General features: G+C 38.2%; 1 protein-coding gene across 1 annotated transcript; it reads right to left on the bottom strand.

The window, feature by feature from the left end:
• Positions 1 to 2,183: 2,183 nt before the first annotated feature.
• Positions 2,184 to 4,591, bottom strand: LOC121905458 (urotensin-2 receptor). Its single transcript, XM_042423697.1, has one exon. The coding sequence runs from the start codon at positions 4,295 to 4,297 to the stop codon at positions 3,155 to 3,157; it is 1,143 nt and encodes a 380-aa protein (XP_042279631.1). The 5' UTR covers positions 4,298 to 4,591; the 3' UTR covers positions 2,184 to 3,154.
• Positions 4,592 to 20,624: the final 16,033 nt, after the last annotated feature.

The raw sequence follows: 20,624 nt of genomic DNA, 5'->3' as shown, positions 1-20,624 counted from the left end.
TTATGTTTGGAGCGAGTCGGCTGGCAACTACCAACACATACAACACAAAGTTTATAGATTGACCAGCCTGCCAACTGAGACAATATTTTCCATCTATTTGGTTGGGTTGACCAAACACTGTGTATTTGAAGTTTATCAAACACTCAGTCATCCCCACAGACTTGAGGGAGGACTTAATCATCTGATATATTGAGTTTTAGAATACACAGACACCCAAAACCTGACCACTCTGTAGACTCAGAAAATTGAACAACAAGCTCTCTGTGCTTTAATATGCATACCGCTGATAAGTGTCTTTTTTGGATAAGTTTCATCTTTACACAAGCTACACCCTCCGTCTTCTGTCATTTTGGTATGACCCAGGGGTCCAAAAATCACCAGGTCTCATATGAGGGCTCATGATTTCAAATGTATAAGCAGCTGGCTCTTTGTCTGCAAAAGATTCCATTTAAATGGACAAATGTGCTGAGAGGGCCTCAGTTGTCTGCGAAAGGTGAATGGATATTGCATTAACTTCACAACAGAAGCGCCTCCTGCGGTGTGACCGCACAGGGCTACAGATAATAACTGCAGTGGGAACGTTATGCTCAGAGGTAGCCAGGCCAGGTAAATGAAAACACATGGTAGGCAGCATGGGCTACAGAAGGGCCCTACAGCCCTAGAAATAATGGCATCACAGTGCAGAGAAAACTCACGAGCTCCCTTGACAAATGCTTTTGGTATGTGTCTCTTCAACCTGTTGGTATTACCAATGCAGCAAAGCCCTGCAGAGTTTCATGACTTCTCCTGCAGCCCTCAGGATTTCTTACTGAATGCACTCTATGTGCAAATAACCAAACCCAAACTTAAAATAACATTTAACATGAAATTGCTCCAATAAGAAATTACGTGGGGATTATGTACTCCATTCTCAGAAGTTATTGAATGTCAAGTCAAATACAGTTAACCACAGTTAATAGACCTTAATAGTCCTGTGTGATTTGGGTGGATAAAGAAAAACACCATTACCCAGATATGTCTTGACAAGCTCTTGACATTCAGCATACAGCAAAATAAAATAAAAAAACTTAAAGGATTAAAGCTTCTACTTCTTTATCTGCTCCCTGTCAAAATCTCATAGAGATCTGTGTCACTCAAATACAGTATCATTGTTTGTAACTTGTAGTTTTCTCAGGTTTACACTGTGCATTAAACTGAAAATGTACATAAAAGATGCTTTTTGATAAATTTGATAAATCTACATTCATCAGAGTGAATTTTATTTATATAATTAAGGGAGTATACACTATACAGATACACTATAAGGGAAAGTCACATCCATCCGCACACATGCAGGTATTTTATAAGCTAATGTAAATAGCTATTTTGAAATTCAAGTAACTTAATATTATGCTTATTGTAACAATTACACAAATCCAGTGATTCAGATTTTTGCTTTTGGCTTGCAACTGTATTTTGGTTAACTTCCTGTATGTTCTCTGGTTTTTCCAAACCTTGTGCTGTCCTCTTTATGTCCCCACTATGTGTCTTTTTCTTTTTAAATATATATTTCTTACACCCTTTTTGTCTTTTTTAGATAGTATACAGTATAGAGCGGACAGGAACTATGGTGAGAGATATGGGAGATGTCATGCATCAAAATGCCCCAGCTGGACTTGAACCAGAGACGTTCCTATCACATGGTCAGCATCTTAAACCTCTAGGCCTCGCCCCAAAAATAACTCACCGTGTCTCTGACCATACTCATGCAATACTTCCCCCGTCCCTCTCCGGCCTCTTTTGTCCCATCATCCCATGCCCATCCTTACTCCTCTCCTTTCTGTCAAACAACAATATTTGCTCATCTGCGTCAAAGAGCAGCAGGGTTTGCGATACAGTACAGTGCAGCCTTTGAGTCAGACAGACAGAGACGGGCAGTTGCTACAGGGAGACACAGAAACACCAGGCAGCGAGTACACACAAGAGCGGGAAAGACCTTCGAGAGTCGCAGACGTGCTGACACAGACATACAAACAAAAGTATGAGGATTTCTCTCCACTTCGAGGTTTTGGATTATTGTCTCTTTTTCTGCATAGCACACCTATTACCTGCCGCTTTCCAGCCTTTTCCACCACTTCACCACTATTGTTTCTCAGGTTTTTCTTCTTCATAACATGCGATCTTTAGTTATGCTGTGTTCCAAAATAGACACATGCTCATATTTTTCTCAAGGTAAAGATAAAAATGACTCAGTGAATAACAGAAATCATAGTCTTTATTTAAGGCTACATATTATTCATTATTGTAAACATCAGTTACAGTCAACACAAGTTGAGGCCATGCAAAGCATTGCATGATCCGTAATAATAAGTACATTTTCAAACCCAACATGCAGGTTATGATTATAAAAAAGTCAGGGTTCAAGGGAAGCAAACAAAAGACTGTTGACCCAGTCAAACATAATTCATTATGTCAACAAACAATGTCTCAGAAAAATGTCCCAACGAGGTCCAGACCAGTTACAACCAGTTGTTCAAAAACAAACATTTTCTTTGATTGTTCTCTGAAAACAAGCAGAAGTGCATCAAGGTTTTATTGGAAATGCTTGTACATGCACAACATATGGCATTAACTCATCTTTCCTAATATTATATAGTACAGGATTTATTAGAGACAAAAATTCACTTTACTAAATAAACCGGCTCTCTCTGTTGTTTTGGGTTTAATGGCATCACACAAGTAATCACTTTAGTAACCACTTGTTTAAAATTTTTTTACTTTACCAGAGCCATTAATGTAATATCAGGAAACCATTTAAAACAAAATGATCATTTTGTGAGAACTTGCTTACTACAGCAATTAAAGACATATTATTTTATATGATGGTTGGACAGATTTAGCAAATACAGCATTATTTCAGTAATACATCTAACAGAGATTGTCAGTTTGCACTCAGTTAAAACCCAAATATTATTATTTAATCTCCTAATAGGAAATATTATCCTTTGACCAAGCTTTTATACAAAGTGCTATCATTTCATCAATGGTCTTTGGTGCCTATTGTGGAAATCATAAAGCATTCATTTACAGTACTTTTCACACATATGTGTGTATACCAGAAAACATACATGTACAGACTCACATTATCGTCTCCACTGTTAGAGAGACACCCACATTACTGCAGTGGACTGCTCTTGCGGCAGAGCTGATTTGCTGATGTCAGCGTCTGCCGATTGCGTCTATGTTTCCCAGTCAATAGTGTGTAGAAGAACGGATTCACACATGAGTTTCCATATGTCAGCCCCGTGAGGATACGGTTCACTGTCACCTGTGTCCCCACTGGTACTGTTCGCAGCATGTCGGGCTGGTACAGAGGCAGCAGCTGCCAGATCCAGAAAGGCAGGAAGCAGGCCCAAAAGGCCAGGACAATGCCCAGGATGAGGAGCAGGACTTTAGGTTTGGGAGCACGAGGAGGGCAAGCAGTACTGCTCCCAGTGGCCCAGGCAGACTGAGTCTGAGAAACCCAGTAAAGCCGGCCTAAAGTAGCATAAAGAGCTCCGATGGCCAGCCCAGGACCAAGAATGCTGGTGCAGAACAGCACGCTCAGATAGGCCTTGGAGCTCTGCTCATCCCATGCAGGCACACACAGCTGGCCCTCCTGGTTCTCCCCGTCCTCCAGATGGAGAGTGATCATCATGGGCAGGCTAAGAGCCACAGCCAGCCCCCAGGCCAGGCCCACACGTAGCAGGCCAGAGGAGTTGGAGGAGGAGGTGCGGAGGGGATGGGCCACAGCCCGGTAGCGGTCCAGACTCATGGCGGTGAGAGTGAAGATGGAGGCGTGCATGGTTAGGAGGTCCAGGCTCAGGAGGAGGCGGCAGCCCAGCTCACCAAAGGCCCAGTCGGACGCCAGACTGTCATACACAATGAAGGGAGCGGTGAAAAGGTAGAGCAGATCAGCAAGAGCGAGGCTCAGCACCTGCAGGTGAAGAGAGGAGGAGGAGGAGGAAGAGGTGATGGGAGAGGAAGAAGGGGAGGAGGAGTTGGCAAGGCAGGATGGTACAGGTACTCTCATTAGGCAGCAGGTCAGTCCCGCTCCATGTCTTCTCCTACTTCTCCTGCGCCTCAGGAGGAGGACCAAAGTGTACAGGTTCCCAGTGATGCCCAGCAGGGAGAGGAGAGAGAGGAGCGAGCAGAACAGAGCTGTGGAGGCCAGGCTGGGTGATGGAGAGATGGAGGGAGAGGAGGAGGGCACAGAGAAATTGGGGATAATAGAGGAGGTGTATTGGGAAGGAGGAGGCAAAGAACCTGAGAGGTCCATAATGAGAATTTAGAAAAGGTTTGATTGTTAGTATTGAAATGTCAAACTGTTTTAGTAAACAGATGCAAAGTAAAATGAGACAGATTAAAAGGAGGCGGAGGAAGAAAAAGATGGAGAGGAGAACAAAAGGATATTTGTCAGTGATGTTATATTTGTTATATTTCTCTGGTTTCTGGTGATTTTATTTGTTTCATTCAGGGGTTAAGAACAACAAAACTGATTTGTGTCTCTGCAAAGTGATTTTATGTATATTTTGAATAGTGACACCTAAAATAAATAAAGTCATATAAACATGTAGTTGAAATGAACATGTCAGCAAAACCATGATGGTTTATGTTTTAGCAGAAATCTGTTCTGGTTGGCTCAGTCTTCACAGTTTTATAGTTTCATGGGGAGCCAGGCGGGACAGCCATGGTTTTAGTAAAATAATTGGATTTTCAGAGTAGGAGGGCTCCAATTGAGGTTGTAAATCTGGACTGAAACCTTTGAAAGCCTGTAGGTCAACAGTTGGGCAACAATTAGGTTAAGTGGGAGACACTGAAAGACCTACAAGATGTCTTAGAAGTTGGTTCATGCAAAAACAAATTCTTATATATAAGTTTTAGTTTATATTTCTGGGTTTATGTTGTGTGTTTTTGATGTATGCGTGACTTAAAGTTTTTAATTTTTAAAAGATAAACTGAAACTCAAGTCACAGTTTGCTCCTCCAGAGATGGAGATAGATATTTTACATTAGCATTTTTTTACATTTTGTCAGTTGTGATACTTTCTCTAAAGACTGATGATTTTCTGCAGAAATGTAATCTGCAGCGACATCAAAGCAGACGCGGGGTGCCTGACAGGAACGGCCTGTATGACACATGGTGACCCAGGTGGCACCGGGGTTAAGAGCTACTGTTGAACTGTGGAGGAGCAGCCAAACCCCTGCAGTGCTGCGCGCCTCCATGAGTTTACCGGCTCCCTTTAAATAACAGTTGCGTCATAGCTATTCATGACAGGACCTTGAAATCCTTGCAGGTCAAGATTGAACATTATTTAGATCTACTCGGATCATTTTCTTTTAAGTTGTAACCTTTCATACAAATGCTTGTAGTCTATGCAGTTTAAAATAGATGAATAATTACATATTTTTCTCAATAGGCATAAAACACAGAAGCTAAATATTCCATAATGAACATAATTCATCATTTTGATAAGATATTGGAAGGTCACAGATAATGGAAAAAGTTCATTGTGTAATAGCCTATTTTCGGGCCATAATCAATGCTATAAAGAGGCCATTCACAAATTAATATGTAGGCCTGTCCACACAGTATTCACATAGGCCTCGTTGAAAATATTTATCAGCCATTTATCAACCATATTTAAAATTATTAATCTTACCTTATAAAAGATGCTGTAAAAATAATATTCCATGGATTTCTTTTGTGAAGAAGTTCAGTTTCCATTTTGAAATCTCCCTCCTTTGCTCATCTTGAAATCTTGAATCCCTTTGAACTCTTCAATCACAAAATAAGGATGTTTTTTTATCTTGAGCAGGAGGAACTGGTGGTCAAGAGTGTATATGGTGAAAATCTACCGGCAAACTTTGTGATCTGAACTCTCATGTCCCGTCCGGTTCTGCTCTGTGTCTCCTCAGCTCCAGCTTTGATGTGTCTGAGTCAACGGGAGAGGAGTGTGTGTGAGTGAGTGAGTGGAAAGGGGGTGGGATGCTGAGTGAGGGGGGCTTATCCTGCACACTGTTGAATATGAATATTACGTTGTGTTGCCCCGAACTGGGGTTCAGGGAACCTCAACTGAGTGAACTCAAGTTTTATCTTTTTTTATTCATTGGAAGCAGAACAATAACACAATATATAGCATCATAGATTTCACTCTCCATCAAAAAATAATGACAGGAAAGTTATTTATAACAGTCTATTTTGGCCTCAACAAATGAGATATGTGGTTGAAATTGGTTCAATTTTGGCATCAAAACCTTTGAGAATCCATGAACAAGTTTCATCCTAAAAACACTCACTTCATGATAATTGCAGTAAGACCATTTTAGTTGCTTGAATTATGACTGAAAAAGCATTCTGAGTATAATGTGGCCCACAGCGGTGATGAGTAATGGTATTAGAATTTAAAACACAGATAAAGTTAATATTAGTGTGTGCTTTAAATGCATGTTTTGGAGCCACATGTTTTGGGGGATTTACAGTAAGTCTGATCATGGTTCAATGACTCTCTAATGGTTTCAATACCTTTGAGCCAGGCATAAATCTCATTGTGAACTCACGGCATAGACTTTCTTTCCATAAAAGTCAAGAATCTGACCATAGATGGTATCGTAACATCACATTTTGGCAAATAATCAGGTGCTGTACAAGTCACAGATATGGCCATTACATTAAGGTCTGAAAGCTACCAATTTGTTGCGATGGATTTATGAAATCTGGATGTTTTAAAACATAAAGAGAGGAATGGGTTTTACTTTTGCTGCCAGTGCATTTTCATGTGATGACTTACTGGATAAAAAAAGCATGTGATGAAGAAGATAAACTTACTATAGGAGGGTCTTGATTTCCTATATTATGACTGACTTCAGTTAGTTATAGTTAGAAATATTTTTATTACACAATCAAAGCCACTAAAAACAAAATAGTGTTTGTATTGTTCACACATTCAGATACAAAATGTGATACTGAACAGTGGCTGAGCATTACCAATGAGAACATCAATGGAAAATGACTAAGCAATAATAATTTGTTAAAGGACACGTTCACAATTTCTCAAGTCTGTCTTAAAACAACAGCCATGTGCCCAAATCAACATTGAAAAATGTTTTTCTTGCTGTAATCATTCTTCCTGTTCATACTGGCCATTAAGATCCATTCATGATGTACTTTCAATGTAAGTGATAGGGAACAAAATCCACAGTGCTCCTCCTTAATCAAATCAATACCCTTCAAAGTTGCTGTGTTCTTAGTGCCAAAGTCTCTTTTTTTGTTTCTTCCACTGCAGCTTAACAGGAAAACACTGTCTGTTGAGACAAAAAAGGTACATTTTTACAAAAAAGACCATTTGGGCACCTGACTATTGTTTTAAGACAGACTTGAAAAAATGTGAACTTATCCTTTAATCTATACTCACTTACATTAATCTTGATAATCTTGATAATAACAGAGAATAGACTGAGGAAAAGTCCATCAACAGCCATGTCAAATTGTTTCTGACACAGCTGTCCTCATGTGCCAATCTCGTTTTCTGCTTGAAACCAAAAAATATGTAAGCATACAGTAAATGTAGAACAGCTTTTTTCCAGTAAGGATGAAAATGACTTTGCAGTGTTTGGACTCTCTGTGGGAAGGGCAGACGGACAAACGTACTGAACCAGCGTATTATTGGTATTTGCTGTCATTTTATGACGCACCGCCATAACTAATGCACTTCAACTCTGACCCAATGTCAATACCGCATTGACTCGTGTTCAAACACAAGGCGTCTCACACCCCCGCAAAGGATTTATATGATGATTTGGTGTTTAAATTATAGAGGAAATTAATTATCCCTTACAGTCGCCTGTATCAACATTTTTCCATGTCAAGAGAAAAGTTTAAATGGTAGATCTAATAAGTGGCTTGACTTTAAGCTCTGACAACATCATAGAATAAACGGGTCTTTCAGTAGTTATCAAAAGCAACTTACAGTTGCCTGTTATCCACCGAGTTGTTTTTGGCCCGGCAGATGTAGAACCCACAGCTGTGGTTTGTCAGCTTCAAGAGGCTGAACAACTTGGAAATGATTTAGTTGTGACTAGCCAGTAAAATGTGTGTGCTATACGCCTCATGTTGGTGGTGGGGAGTCCACATTGGCTGCTTCATACATGTGCTGGCGTACATAAGATAGACAGAGACAGGCAGTAAAGACGAGAGGGGACGAGTGGAAAGGGGGGGACATACCTATCCCCACGGGGTGTGAGGAATTTGAACAAATACCTGGCACAGACATGCCAAAATAGGAGGGTGGGGGGGTTGGGGGGGAAGAGAAGCCCAGACTCCCTCATACAAGGAGACGGACAGGTATAACAACTTGTGGAAATGGAGAAGGAGGGAGGAACACCAAGGTGGCAAAAAAAAGTTTTAATGAAGTGATATCAGGTGCTTTCCTGGCCTCAGATTTACAAAGAAGTGGAAAAAAGGACCAAGACAGGTTATGAAATTGGAAAATGGATATTGCTTAACTTTAACATGCAACCATGGGAAAAAAAGGAGTCGGGGGGGAAATCAGACTGAAAGGGTACTGCGTTGTTTATTTGTCAGAACTCATCAATCTCAGTCTGTGCAGACACATTATAGAATTACATTTACCTGAGCTATGGGCTTTGTTCTAGTGCCATGCTTGTCGTTCTACCTATTAGTATGCATCAATCTTAAGTATGCAAATATGGAGGATTAGTCATGTGCTTCGCTGTGCAGTTATTATGAATGAAGCTGTTAAAATTAGGACTGGGTCAGTTATTGCAGCTGTATACAGGACTGTATGCAGATTCCATAATGCCATCACAATAAACTGAATCGCCATTTAAGGATTGTAAGCGTATACAAAACCTAAATGACATATATGTATATATATATACACATACCTTTATTTATTATTTGATTGTGTTTTAGGTTGAACAATAATTCCTACCTGATCAGTAATCACCCAAGATGGCCTATCTATCATCTGACTGTACTTAATCAAAAAATTTTTGGTCATAAAAAGGCATAATAAGCGTTATTAATATTTAATTTCTAAGATTTCATCAGGAATATTTCTTAGTTTCTCCATGAATCTGGTGATTATTTCCTAAATTAATTGATTCATCGTTTAGTCTATAAAAAGTCAGAAAATAGTGAAAACAGTTTCCTAAAGCCCAAGGTGACGTCTTCAAATAGTTTTGTTTAACCAAAAGGCCAAAACCCCAAAACAACAGCAAATCTTCACATTTAGTCAGCGGGAACATGGAAATATTTGCCATTTTTGTTTGAAAAAATACTTAAATGATAAATCATTTATATTATTTTTTCAGATTATTTTTCGACTAATCAGCAAATCAATTAATCGGTTCATTGCTACTGTAAGTATACACACTATACAGTATACACTCACTGAACTCTTTATAATGAAAACCTGTTCAATCTGGTGGGTGGTGGTGGTGAACTGGAGTACATTATAATGTTTTTTTTTTGTTTTTTTTATTGACATTTTAATTACAAAAGAAAAACAAACAAACAAAAAAGACAGATCAAATACAAACAACACAAATGCACAACACAAGGACAGTACGCCAGAGATTACAGACATAAAGAACAAAAAGAAATTAATATAATATACTTGCTTAGGAAATCATTACATCACCAGTCCCGTCTTGACAGGACTTTTCCGTTCTACCTACAAAGATCAGGTTTCTATTTCATTGTGCTGGCTTTATATCTTGAACAGTCAAAACACTTCTTAACTTCAATGTCTCTTATTTATATAGTCTTTTATATTTTACCCCCCTCATGTATGTTATTCGGGTGGACAAAATATTAGGAACACTTTTTAATACAATGCACTCCAGCACACCACCACCACCCACTGTGACCTCAATAATAGATATAAAGTAGAATTATCACCTTTCCGACAATGTCAACAAAAACTGAAAATGTATAAGCTTTGTTGTATTGGATCACATTAGATTGAACAGGTGTTCCTAAAAAAGTACTCAGTGAGTATATAGCGCTTAATTACAACATTAAAATAATACATTTATTCTCTTTATATTCATTTTACTAACAAATAAGGTAGCTTTTGCTCCATCTGCTGCAGTATCACAGAGGCAACCGGTTACAGTACGGAACATAATTATGACAGTGAATGGATTATATTGAAGTCTATCTGCTGACGTACTTCATTATACTAATTTTGTTCTTGTCACACAGAAATGTTCTCGGCCTCATATTGTATTCTGGGGTTTCTGCAAGTGTCAAGATATCATGAAAACCAAACAGTCCCTGAGGTGTCTTTGTGCCACTGGGAGTGCACAAAAGGTTGAGTGTGTAAAAACAAAATGGAGCCTGAGATCACATTTGCACTCAGCTTGAGAAACCTGTCTCTATTTTTCTGTATATCTTCATCTATTTATGCAGCGCACCCAAATGATAAATCAACTGAAGGGGGGCTGTAACATGTCCAATCAGTGGGTAGTCACGGCATGACAAATACCACACGTAAACATTAACAGCTCCCTAACCTTTTCCTGGCTGTCCTTGCCTCCTTCATTCATTTCATTAATTAGCTTACCTATTTCTGAGCAAACTGACTGACAAATTGCCTGCTGGGTGACCGTCCTCAGTATCGTAGCCTTGATTAAATGGGCGGACGTTTTCTTGTGTGTGACAAATGGTTGTTGGACCGGGCTGATTCACAAGTTGTGATGAGTTATTGATTCCCTCCCCCCACTGATCCCCCTCCTCCCTTCTCTGTCTGTCTGAGATTACAGTGGCCCATCAAATTTCTCCTATTCCCTTAAATACCAAGCCAAGAGTTTGACACCTCAGATTGAGTGCAGGTATGCTCTCTTATTATGTATGCTCATAGTGATTCCTTATGTACTTTTGTAATTAGGATTTTTAAAGCCTTCATCTGCCTCTTGCATAAAATTTAGGTAAAACTCTTATTTTAAGTCAAGTGGCTCTGTGTCCCTTCAACAGCACTCTTGACCTGACAGGATCTGTTTGCTTGTGTACACTTACAGCTTGATTTCCAGTTTTTAGTGAGCATGTGGTCTCCCAACGCCTTTTCTGAAGAGCAGTTGATCTTTCCTCTATGCTGGCCCCTGAAGTCTGCGGAGGGCAGACGTCACACATTGAACCAATATACGCTTACCCCAGAAATCACAGAGCATTAGATTTGGACCTTGTGTGACCATGACAAAGTCTGGAACCTGTTACAGGACACCAAGTCTGAGTTTGCTGCTCCATCTGCAGAAGTCAGATCAGGCTTTCACACGCCCACATGGAACTTGATCATAGCAGCCAGCAGGGAACTAGACTTTCGCTTACCAAGCAGGATCATTTAGTAATAGGCATTAAAGCTAAATAATACTGCAGACTGTAAAATGACTAAAATCACATAAAACTTGTTATAAATTCTCATATCCCAAGGTTTTTCCTTTTAAAAGCTTCCTATAAAATCAAAGTGTGAGCAAGTATTGTTTCTCTTTCGTAGAGCAGCAATGATTAGCCAATTAATCATTAGATGCCAACTATTAAACTAATCACCAACCATTTTGATAACTGATTAATTGATTTGAGTCATTTCTTGAGAAGAAAAGTCCAAATTCTTTGATTCTACCTTCTCAAATGTGAATATTTTCTGGTTTCTTTAGTCTTCTATGACAGTAAACTGAATATCTTTGGGTTGCGGACTCTTGGTCGGAACAAAACTAGACATTTGAAGACGTCAGCTTGGGCTTTGTGATCAACAGTGATCAACATTATCACCATTTTCTGACATTTTCTGGACCAAACAACTAGGCTAATGGATTAATAAAGAAAACAATCAACAGAGTAATCGATAATGAAAATAACTGTTAATTGCAGCCCTACTCTGTTGTCATCTGTGTTTAGATCATAAGGCTTGAAGTCGTAAAACACTCCAAGGTGTGAAGTTCTGCCTCCTTGGTGTCTGCACAGCTGCTGATTTTAAATCTTGGTTTGTAATTAGACTCACAGAAACCAGGTGTGTAGCCTCTGGTCAGTGTGCAGACAAACCCAGACGCTACACACCTGGTAGCCTCTGGGTTTCTAATTAGTCTAATTAGCTAATTACACATTTAGAATGAAAACTTTCAAGTCCTGAAATGATACACTACTCTTAAACTGCAGGCTCACAGATGGATGTAAAAAATTGTTTCAATCTGCCCACTGGTGGCTCATAACTGGCATTGCATCCAATAATAATAATAATGGACTAACCATGCAACACTTCAGTGTGGACACATGACTGCTTGCCAACATAAAGACTTGAACCTGGAGTCTCGTCACTCTGCTGCAGATATTCTCTCTAAATTATATAAACCAAAGTCAAGTAAGCATCCAAATTACTTTGCGTATCAAGTGAATCATTGTAAATGCCACTGAATGTGAGTAACCCATGATTGAAGGAAAACAGTGGAAATGTTGGCTCACTGTTGAGTGGTTAGCAATGTGCGCTGTTGGTGGTTTTATGCTTCATTACAAGTAAAACAAGTAAAATGAACGGAAAAAATGAAAAGTTCTGTCCCAGATGAACATTTTTCTTACTGTTTGTTTTAGGCCGCAATCGCTGTGATGGTTTATCACAATTAAATGAGATCAGACTTTGTTGTGTCATTATGTACATGACACAAGGAGGCTCATTAAATCACACACTAAACAATAATTAGTCTAGTACCTGACCCCATTCTCATAAAGGAGAATTCAGGTATGATGAGGTGAGTTGCAAGTCAGAAAGAGGCACCTTTGAATTAGATTTTCAGACTGTCCGCCAAACAAAAACGACAGGATCTTCTAATGTGGAGGACTTATTGGGTTTCAAATGCTTTTCTGCTCATTAGCAGTGGTGGAAGAAGTATTCAGAGCTGTATAAATATTCAAATCTTCAGATTTTATTCAGTAAAAGTACCAATACAGCAGTGTAAAAATACTCCATTACAAGTGAAAGTCCTACATGAAAAATCCTACTTAAGTAAAAGTACATATTTAAGTAAGTATTAGCAGCAAAATGTACATAAAATATTGCAGTAAAAGTAGTGGTTTGGTCCCTCTGACTGATATATTATTATATATATGACATCATTAGATTATTAACACTGAAGCATCAGTGTGTAAGCGGCATGTTACTGTTGTAGCTGCTGGAGGTGGAGCTAGTTTCAACTACTTTATATACAGTTAATTAGTTTAGTTCAGTGGTTCCCAACCTAGGGGTCGGGCCCCTCCAAAGGGTCACGGAATGAATCTGAGGGGTCGTGAGATGATTAATGGGAGAGAAAAGAAGAAAAAACAAAGTTCTGATACATAAATCTGTTTTCAGTTGGAATTTTTCTCTCATCTTTGATTTTTTGGTGATTTTTGTATTTTAAAAGCTTGTTATATTATACATTGTGTAAAATCTTAATCTGACAAATGTCAGATAAATGTAGTGGAAGTATAAAGTAGCATAAAATGGAAATACTCAGGTAAAGTACAAGTACCTCCAAATTATACTTAAGTACAGTACTTTAGTAAATGCACTTAGTTACTTTTCACCACTACTAACTCGCCACAGCAGGCAACAGAAAGTCATTGTAGTATTTGCAGATATTTGTCCTAAGGCTGCTCTGATCATATTCAGGTCAACAGAGGCAAACGTAAAGTGAATGATTAAGCATATTTTTCCATTTTATATCGGTGGCGTTCAAAAATATTATCTACATCAATCACGCACTGCAATTTTCCTCTCAGCCTCGTGTCTTTCTGGTAAGTCTGACATCATCATCATGCCCTCCTCACGTCACCCTCCCTCGCTCTCTGTCTCTGTGAACCCCTCCCGGACAGTTTTCCATGGGTCAATTACAATTAGTGTTTGTTTTACACTTATGCAATTTAAAATGACAGCGTCTGCCTGGTTGCATATGTAATCTACATGACACTGATTGATTTTATTGTTATTTCAACATATTTTGCATATTAACAGGTTAAGATTATCCACTACATAGATTTTGTAGTTGTTATTTAATGAAAAGGTAAATGCAAAGTCTTAAAGTTTGAAATCCAAATGTTTATGTTGTCTGTGTGATAAAGACAGTGATGCAGCTGGTTGTTGTGGCTGCTGCATTACGTCGCTTCTTCAATGTTTGCCCTCAGTCATCTTCAATCTGATCCTTATTTCCATAGAATGACAGAGCTCATGACATATAGGTCACTTCTTGGGCGCCTGGACTGAGATTAAGTCAGATTAAGTATTAGTAAACACGCACTCTCTCTCACTCTCTCTCTCACTCTCTGTCACACACACACACACACACACACACACACACACACACACACACACACACACACACACACACACACACACACTCATTGTCTCAATCTTTCACTCTCAATCTCTACCTGACCCTCAAATTCAAATTTGCATTCAAATTCAAATTAGCTTTATTAACATGACCATAACTACAGTATTACTACAGTGTTGCCGAAGCACAACTATAGAAAAGTGAGTTATGAGGCACTTTTTTGTTTTTCCTAATTAACTGTAAAATCAACAATAAAATGAGATAACAATTTAAAATAGTGAGTAGATATTGTGACATTTTTAAAAGATTTAGGCCAACCTTTACACTTGGTGGTTCACTGGACATTAATGTTACAATTTTAATATAAACCACTATACAACAACAAAAATGTAACAAACAAACAAAAAATTTGAATAAACTTAATATTCCATGATCAATTTAATCTATGTAAATTATTAATATAAATTGTATATCACTGAATCAGACGGTATGGTGCGACAAGGTCACTCTTTCAGTCCGGAGAGGCGCGTGGTCGCTTTTCATTGGGGACAGATAGCATCGCGACGTAAGCGCGTTCATCCAGCACCTGAGGGCTCGCGGGCAGTTGACGGGGACAGCCAGCACGGGACAGCTCGCGCACGGTTTTGAATCTGTGCTTTTTTTTTAATGAACCAACTGATTAATTAATGGAGGGACTACATTAAATTGACATCGTTTCACCGCGCTGAACTCACAGGGAGAAAAAGCAGCAGTGGGTAAGTGCAGACTGGATTGAAAGAAGTTGCCAAAATATCAGTTTTTAATCAGAAAATCTTTTTAAATTACTAACTATATGGATCGTCGCTTAGTTTTAGCCTAACGGCAGCTGTTTTGTTGGGAAGTGAACTCATCAGGCAGAGGTATTGCATCTTTATGCTTTTGAGTTTAGGTCTCTGCAGTGATATTGTTGTCCCTGTTGCAACTTCGCAGTTTGAAAAGTCGTTATAGATCAGTGATTCTCAAACTTTTTCACGTCAAGGATCCCTAAACTGATACAAATTAGACCACGGACCCCCAGTTGATAAGATTTTATCCCAGGGTCCCCTATCTGGTAGGATTTTTGCTTTTAGATATTTTATTACAGAAAGTAAATCCATGACCAAATAGTCATTCTGTCATTGTGTTACTTATGGATGAAATTATGGTGAAAATATATTGTTATCCTTTTTGCTGGGGACCACCTGGAACCCTATCAAGGACCCCTGGGGATCCCAGATCCCACTTTGAGAACCACTGTTATAGACCTTTGTTATAATTGTATCCCAGAATATGTTTTTTTTTTCACATAACAGCCTTTGTTAGGGTCTCACTCACAACTGTGAGAAATCAAAGGATTCATGCTTCATGCAAATATATTTAAACTGTGTTTCTTCCATAGTTTCTAAATGTTTAGACAATTAAAGCATTGCATTAACTTCTGGCTGTTTACTGTAACATGTACTTTACAGGATATGAGTATATAGAAATAAAATAGGAAGACGTTACTTTGGGGAACAGATACTGAACAGATAAGGGCAGAGAGCTTGTTGTGCCCTGATGATTTAGACTTTAATCCTTTTTGTCTTGTGATTTACAAACTGATTAAAAACAGAGCTACATTTTGAAATACTGTAGGTGTTAAAATAATGTAATGCCCCTGTAAAGAGAAGAGCTGGGAGGCAAACTACTTTAAAACAAATGTACAGTACACACCTCGATTATGAAAGGATGTACTCTCCCAGTGTTTCTTTACGACATTAAACATTTCGTTGCAGCCCTGTGGCCAAAAGGTTGTGTATACACAGACCTTAAAATCGTAGTCCTTAAGATCTTTATCATCAACTCTATCTTTATGTCAACACTGGTGGATCAAGCAAGTTTGAATCAAATGGCAAAGCTACGGCTGAGAGTTTTTCAGAGAGGCACATAGGGTAAAGAGGTCAGACCAAAGTACGGGATTATAAAATGACATCAGTTTCTCCTCCAGCTGATTCTCTTTTTAAAGGTGCTCATGTAATTCATTGTAATTCAACTTGAGACTCAGCCAACTGCGCATGCGTGCAGGCTGTTTCTAATGTTGCAGATGAATTTTAAGGCAGTTAGCAGGGTAATGATAAATGGTACTCCTGCAATTTAGTATTGCACTTCCATAAATTTGGGGGACTTGCAAGAGACCAATGAAAAAAAATCAAATCAAACATGATGAGGCAGAGACCAAAATACCTTATATTCCTAGTACGGTTAAGCTCCAAAAACCTGGGATTCTACATTTCTTATAGTGCAACTCGATAGTGTCTTTCACCAGACCCTCCTTGTCTGGTAAATGCCCATATCTCTCAAATTCCATGTCCCATTTTGTTTGGATTTCAACCTAAACAAAAATTGCACCAAAAGTGGAATAAAATGTGTCTTGAAGAAATTACATAAAGGACACAGCTGGTTGTTTGTTTCTTTTTCCAGTCAAGCCACTTTGACTTGGGATTCTTAAAAGATGTGAGATAAATAGTATGACAATATGAAATGTCCTTTTGTGTGGAAAGTATTGCAATTCAGGAGCAGCATGGTGATGTCTTTACTTCAGACATTTTAGCTGCTCAGATATCTGTCTGTTTGGCATTTTTCCAGTTTATGTCTTTTTGACATTCAAATTATGACACATGTATGTGCCATTTGCCAAGACTTTCCTTATAGAATGGCACAATTGTGCTGCACCACCAAACTATACTAGAGCCATCTTTCAAAGCGATGTATATGCAGAATATTTTAGTAATACATATGTTTTAGAAATTGACAGTACCATTGCAACCAAAATTTTGGTGGAAGCCATTACATATTGTTTTTTATGTGTAAACTTAACTGTGTCGTGATACTGTTGTTATTGTATCATGAGCAACTTACAATATATGATTTTATCTCTGAGTAATTCACAGCTCTGGTAGGCACTGCATTTCAAACACAGTCATAGCACTTAATTTCTAGATAGCCTCACAAGGTTGTTCTTGCTGTGTGCAGATTGGATGACAGCAGGTGATGTAGTCATGATGTGCTGTTGCCTTGTGGGGACATGTGAAGTAATGATGATGGGGGCACAGTGAATTTTGGATTTTTTCCCCTGAAGCTTACATTGACAAGAAAAATAGACATCTATATTTATTCCCTGACTTTTGTAATCCCATACATCCAATACACTTATCATGTGATAAATACTATATACAAGGAATGTTTAAAAATTGTAATTAGTGATGCAAAGTCAGAGAGGTGTTGATTAAACTCTGTGGTCATTTTTGAAGCTCTATTTTGTGATGTTGATACACTGGATTGTATTACATTGAAAGGACCTTCTAAATAGGTGAAAGGTATTTCGATAGATTAATCTTTACAGAGACAGAGCAGTTATTCCCTGGAGGGTCTTATTGCTCGTGAGTAAATGTATATAAATGTTTCTAAAAGAATAGGTATGAAATATAAGAATGGGGTGTAACAAGAAAACAATCTTAATTGTGTACTTTTCAGAGTTCTAAGTATTTTCTAATTAAGAAGGAGTTGTGCAGAGTTTTAACCAGCGCATTGCAACCTGCACCATCTTAACTCCCCAGATTAACATTTGGTCATCATCACACAATGACCTCGATCACTGCACACAGCTGAGGGAGGAACAGCAGCGGAAAAGTTTCAATTAGATGTAATAAGGCTCCAAATGTCCACCCGGTTCCAATCTCACAGCATTTATCAACTACATTACTCAAAGCCAACCAACAAAGCAAAAAAAATACAAAACAACACAAAATGTAATAAGTCTTCTTTTTCTTACATGCGTTTTGAAACCATGTAAACTTCATAAATTATTATAATGAAAGACTACTGTATGTACTATCACGCTTGGACAAAAAAACTGAAAGAACTAAAACCAGTAGCCATCAGAAATGTAGCATAATTATTCAAAACATGCAAAACAACATTATGATACTCTCAACTTCAAACATTTAAAAATCTGTAATGCAAAATATGAAGCAACACCATCAGAAAATGTCTAAAGTCTAATGTTGCATAATATTCAGTTGAATTTTTACTCTTGATGACGCAGCATCTGTCACTGTTTGGTGCTGCAACTATCAGCTGCAGCTAGTGCATCCCGTGTGTGACGCCACCAGATCAACACTTCACTAGCACTGTATTGATCAGATTGGCTAAAAGCAAGAGGTCACTGCAGCGTTGCAATGCTTCTGTGCATTTGCTTTATATTTTAAGCCATTACTGTTGCAGCTGTTGCATTAGCCCATTTGTGTGCGTTAAAAATGATCCAAACCTTCACTGTAAAGTGAATTTAATTAGAATTGTCAAGCCAGATGTGAAAGCAATAAAGAGAAAAACCTGAGACAGAGAACTATGTGACACTGAGAGAGAGACCCAATCGGTGCCCTGGTTTCTAACCTCCACTGATCAATAACATCTTTGATGTCTCCATATTTGCATTGTGGCCTCACAATGTAGAGGGTCACTTAGATTTTATGTTGTACATTGTGTGCTGTGCAGTGTTGATTAAACTCTCCACCATAAAACCATCAAACTAAATTGAATGACACATAAAATACTATACTATATGAAGGAAATATCAACAGAAATAGAACACACGTGACAGGGGAGGAAAAAAAGAGTGGCGGAGCAAAATATGGGAGTAATACAGTATATTCAATGCCTTTTTCAATGACACTGAAATCATATTCCGTGCAAATCTCATCCGTCCACATAACACCTTAATATGGTCAGATAATCTGGATAGAAAGAGGACAGGGGAGGTGGCATAAAGAGAGATAATACATGGTTAGAGAACCACATGAAAGAAAGGAGAGAAGGATAGGTGGTGAAATCGGATTACTGTGGTCTTGCAGGAGAATTATGAGTGTGATGATCAAAGTAGAGGTTTTCCTATACCAGGTTTTCAGTTTAATGCAGTACTTAAAAGTTGTGCTGATCAAAACCAGTCTGACTTGTAATGCAATTAGACTGGCTTCAATAACTTTGTCCTTGTGGTGCTCTACAGTTGCTTGTGGTTAGTTCTGCTCCTGCATCAGTGCTTCTTTAAATAATCCATAAACCCTGGATGATTGTTGAGCAGTATTGTTTTCTCAATTTGCTTTGACTGTGGAAGGTTTAGTGCGGCTAGAAGACTTAATATCAAGGAATTACTTAAGGTCTTTTTTGTAGTTTACAAGCTCAATATTTCCGTGGAGGTGCACTCTACCATTCAAGACATCATGACAAATTTTAGGTAAAAACAAGCTTTACATCATATATATAAATATGATGTTTGCAAAGTCCTGTTTTCTTTGCAAGTTATTATACTTGTTTTATACCTAAATAATTATTTCAGGTATTTAATCAGATTTCAGTTTATGCTGATGATGTTTTAGTTTATTTAGATTCTCCTAAGTAATCAAATCCAATTATTAGAGATTTCAATCATGGTATTTTGGGGGTATAAAATACACAAGAGTCAAGCTATGGCTCTTAATAGGTCCTAAGCCTTAACAGCTATGTCTCTGCACTTATACTGGTCCCCTATAGGCTCTAAGTAATTAGGTGAAAAACAATCCCAACATCTTAGAACTTGTTCATTGTGAAATCTGTTCATGAAAGGTCTTGTTGTCTACCTCTGTCTCTCCATAAATAATTATACTTCTATGTGTGCTGTGTCACTCCCATGTCCTCCTGGTGTTACTATTAAAGAAAATCCTGGAACAAGTAAATTGTGCATTTTAAAAACCTAGCATAAATGAAGTCCTAGGTTGAGATATAGTTATTTTGTGGTGCCCACATACCACATAACTGTGATTCTGGCAACACAACCTTTGTTGCATGTCATATACCTTTCTCTATCCTGTTTCTTGTCTTTCTTCACTTTCAACTGTTGAACAATCCCCCCTACTCCCAAAAAAGATATAGTTAGTTTACCTTCTAAACCAGGTATAGCTTCATTATCAATTAGCAGCCAATTTTCAGCTCCGAAATGTATTATAGATTGGTTTATTAATGTCTCATATCTCTACCTGGCTTAGTTGTGAATATCAGTATATATCTCAATATGGCAAATGTATATTAAATCATATGTAAAATAAACGTTCACAATTCAGTGAACCACTGTTCATTGTTATGCAACCAAAACTCTTCACACATGTAAAATTAAAACTTCAGGGTCATTGTATTCAGCTTACTGGACTCAGTACAATAATACAATACTACCCAACATGAATAACCACTATATCA

This window comes from Thunnus maccoyii, chromosome 10, assembly GCF_910596095.1.
Source record: "Thunnus maccoyii chromosome 10, fThuMac1.1, whole genome shotgun sequence".
Classification (NCBI taxonomy): Eukaryota; Metazoa; Chordata; class Actinopteri; order Scombriformes; family Scombridae; genus Thunnus; species Thunnus maccoyii.
This window is presented reverse-complemented; position numbering and strand designations above follow the sequence as displayed.

Excerpts from the sequence above, each read along its gene's own strand:
- LOC121905458 (XM_042423697.1), bottom strand. The coding sequence starts at position 4,297 with ATGGACCTCTCAGGTTCTTTGCCTCCTCCTTCCCAATACACCTCCTCT.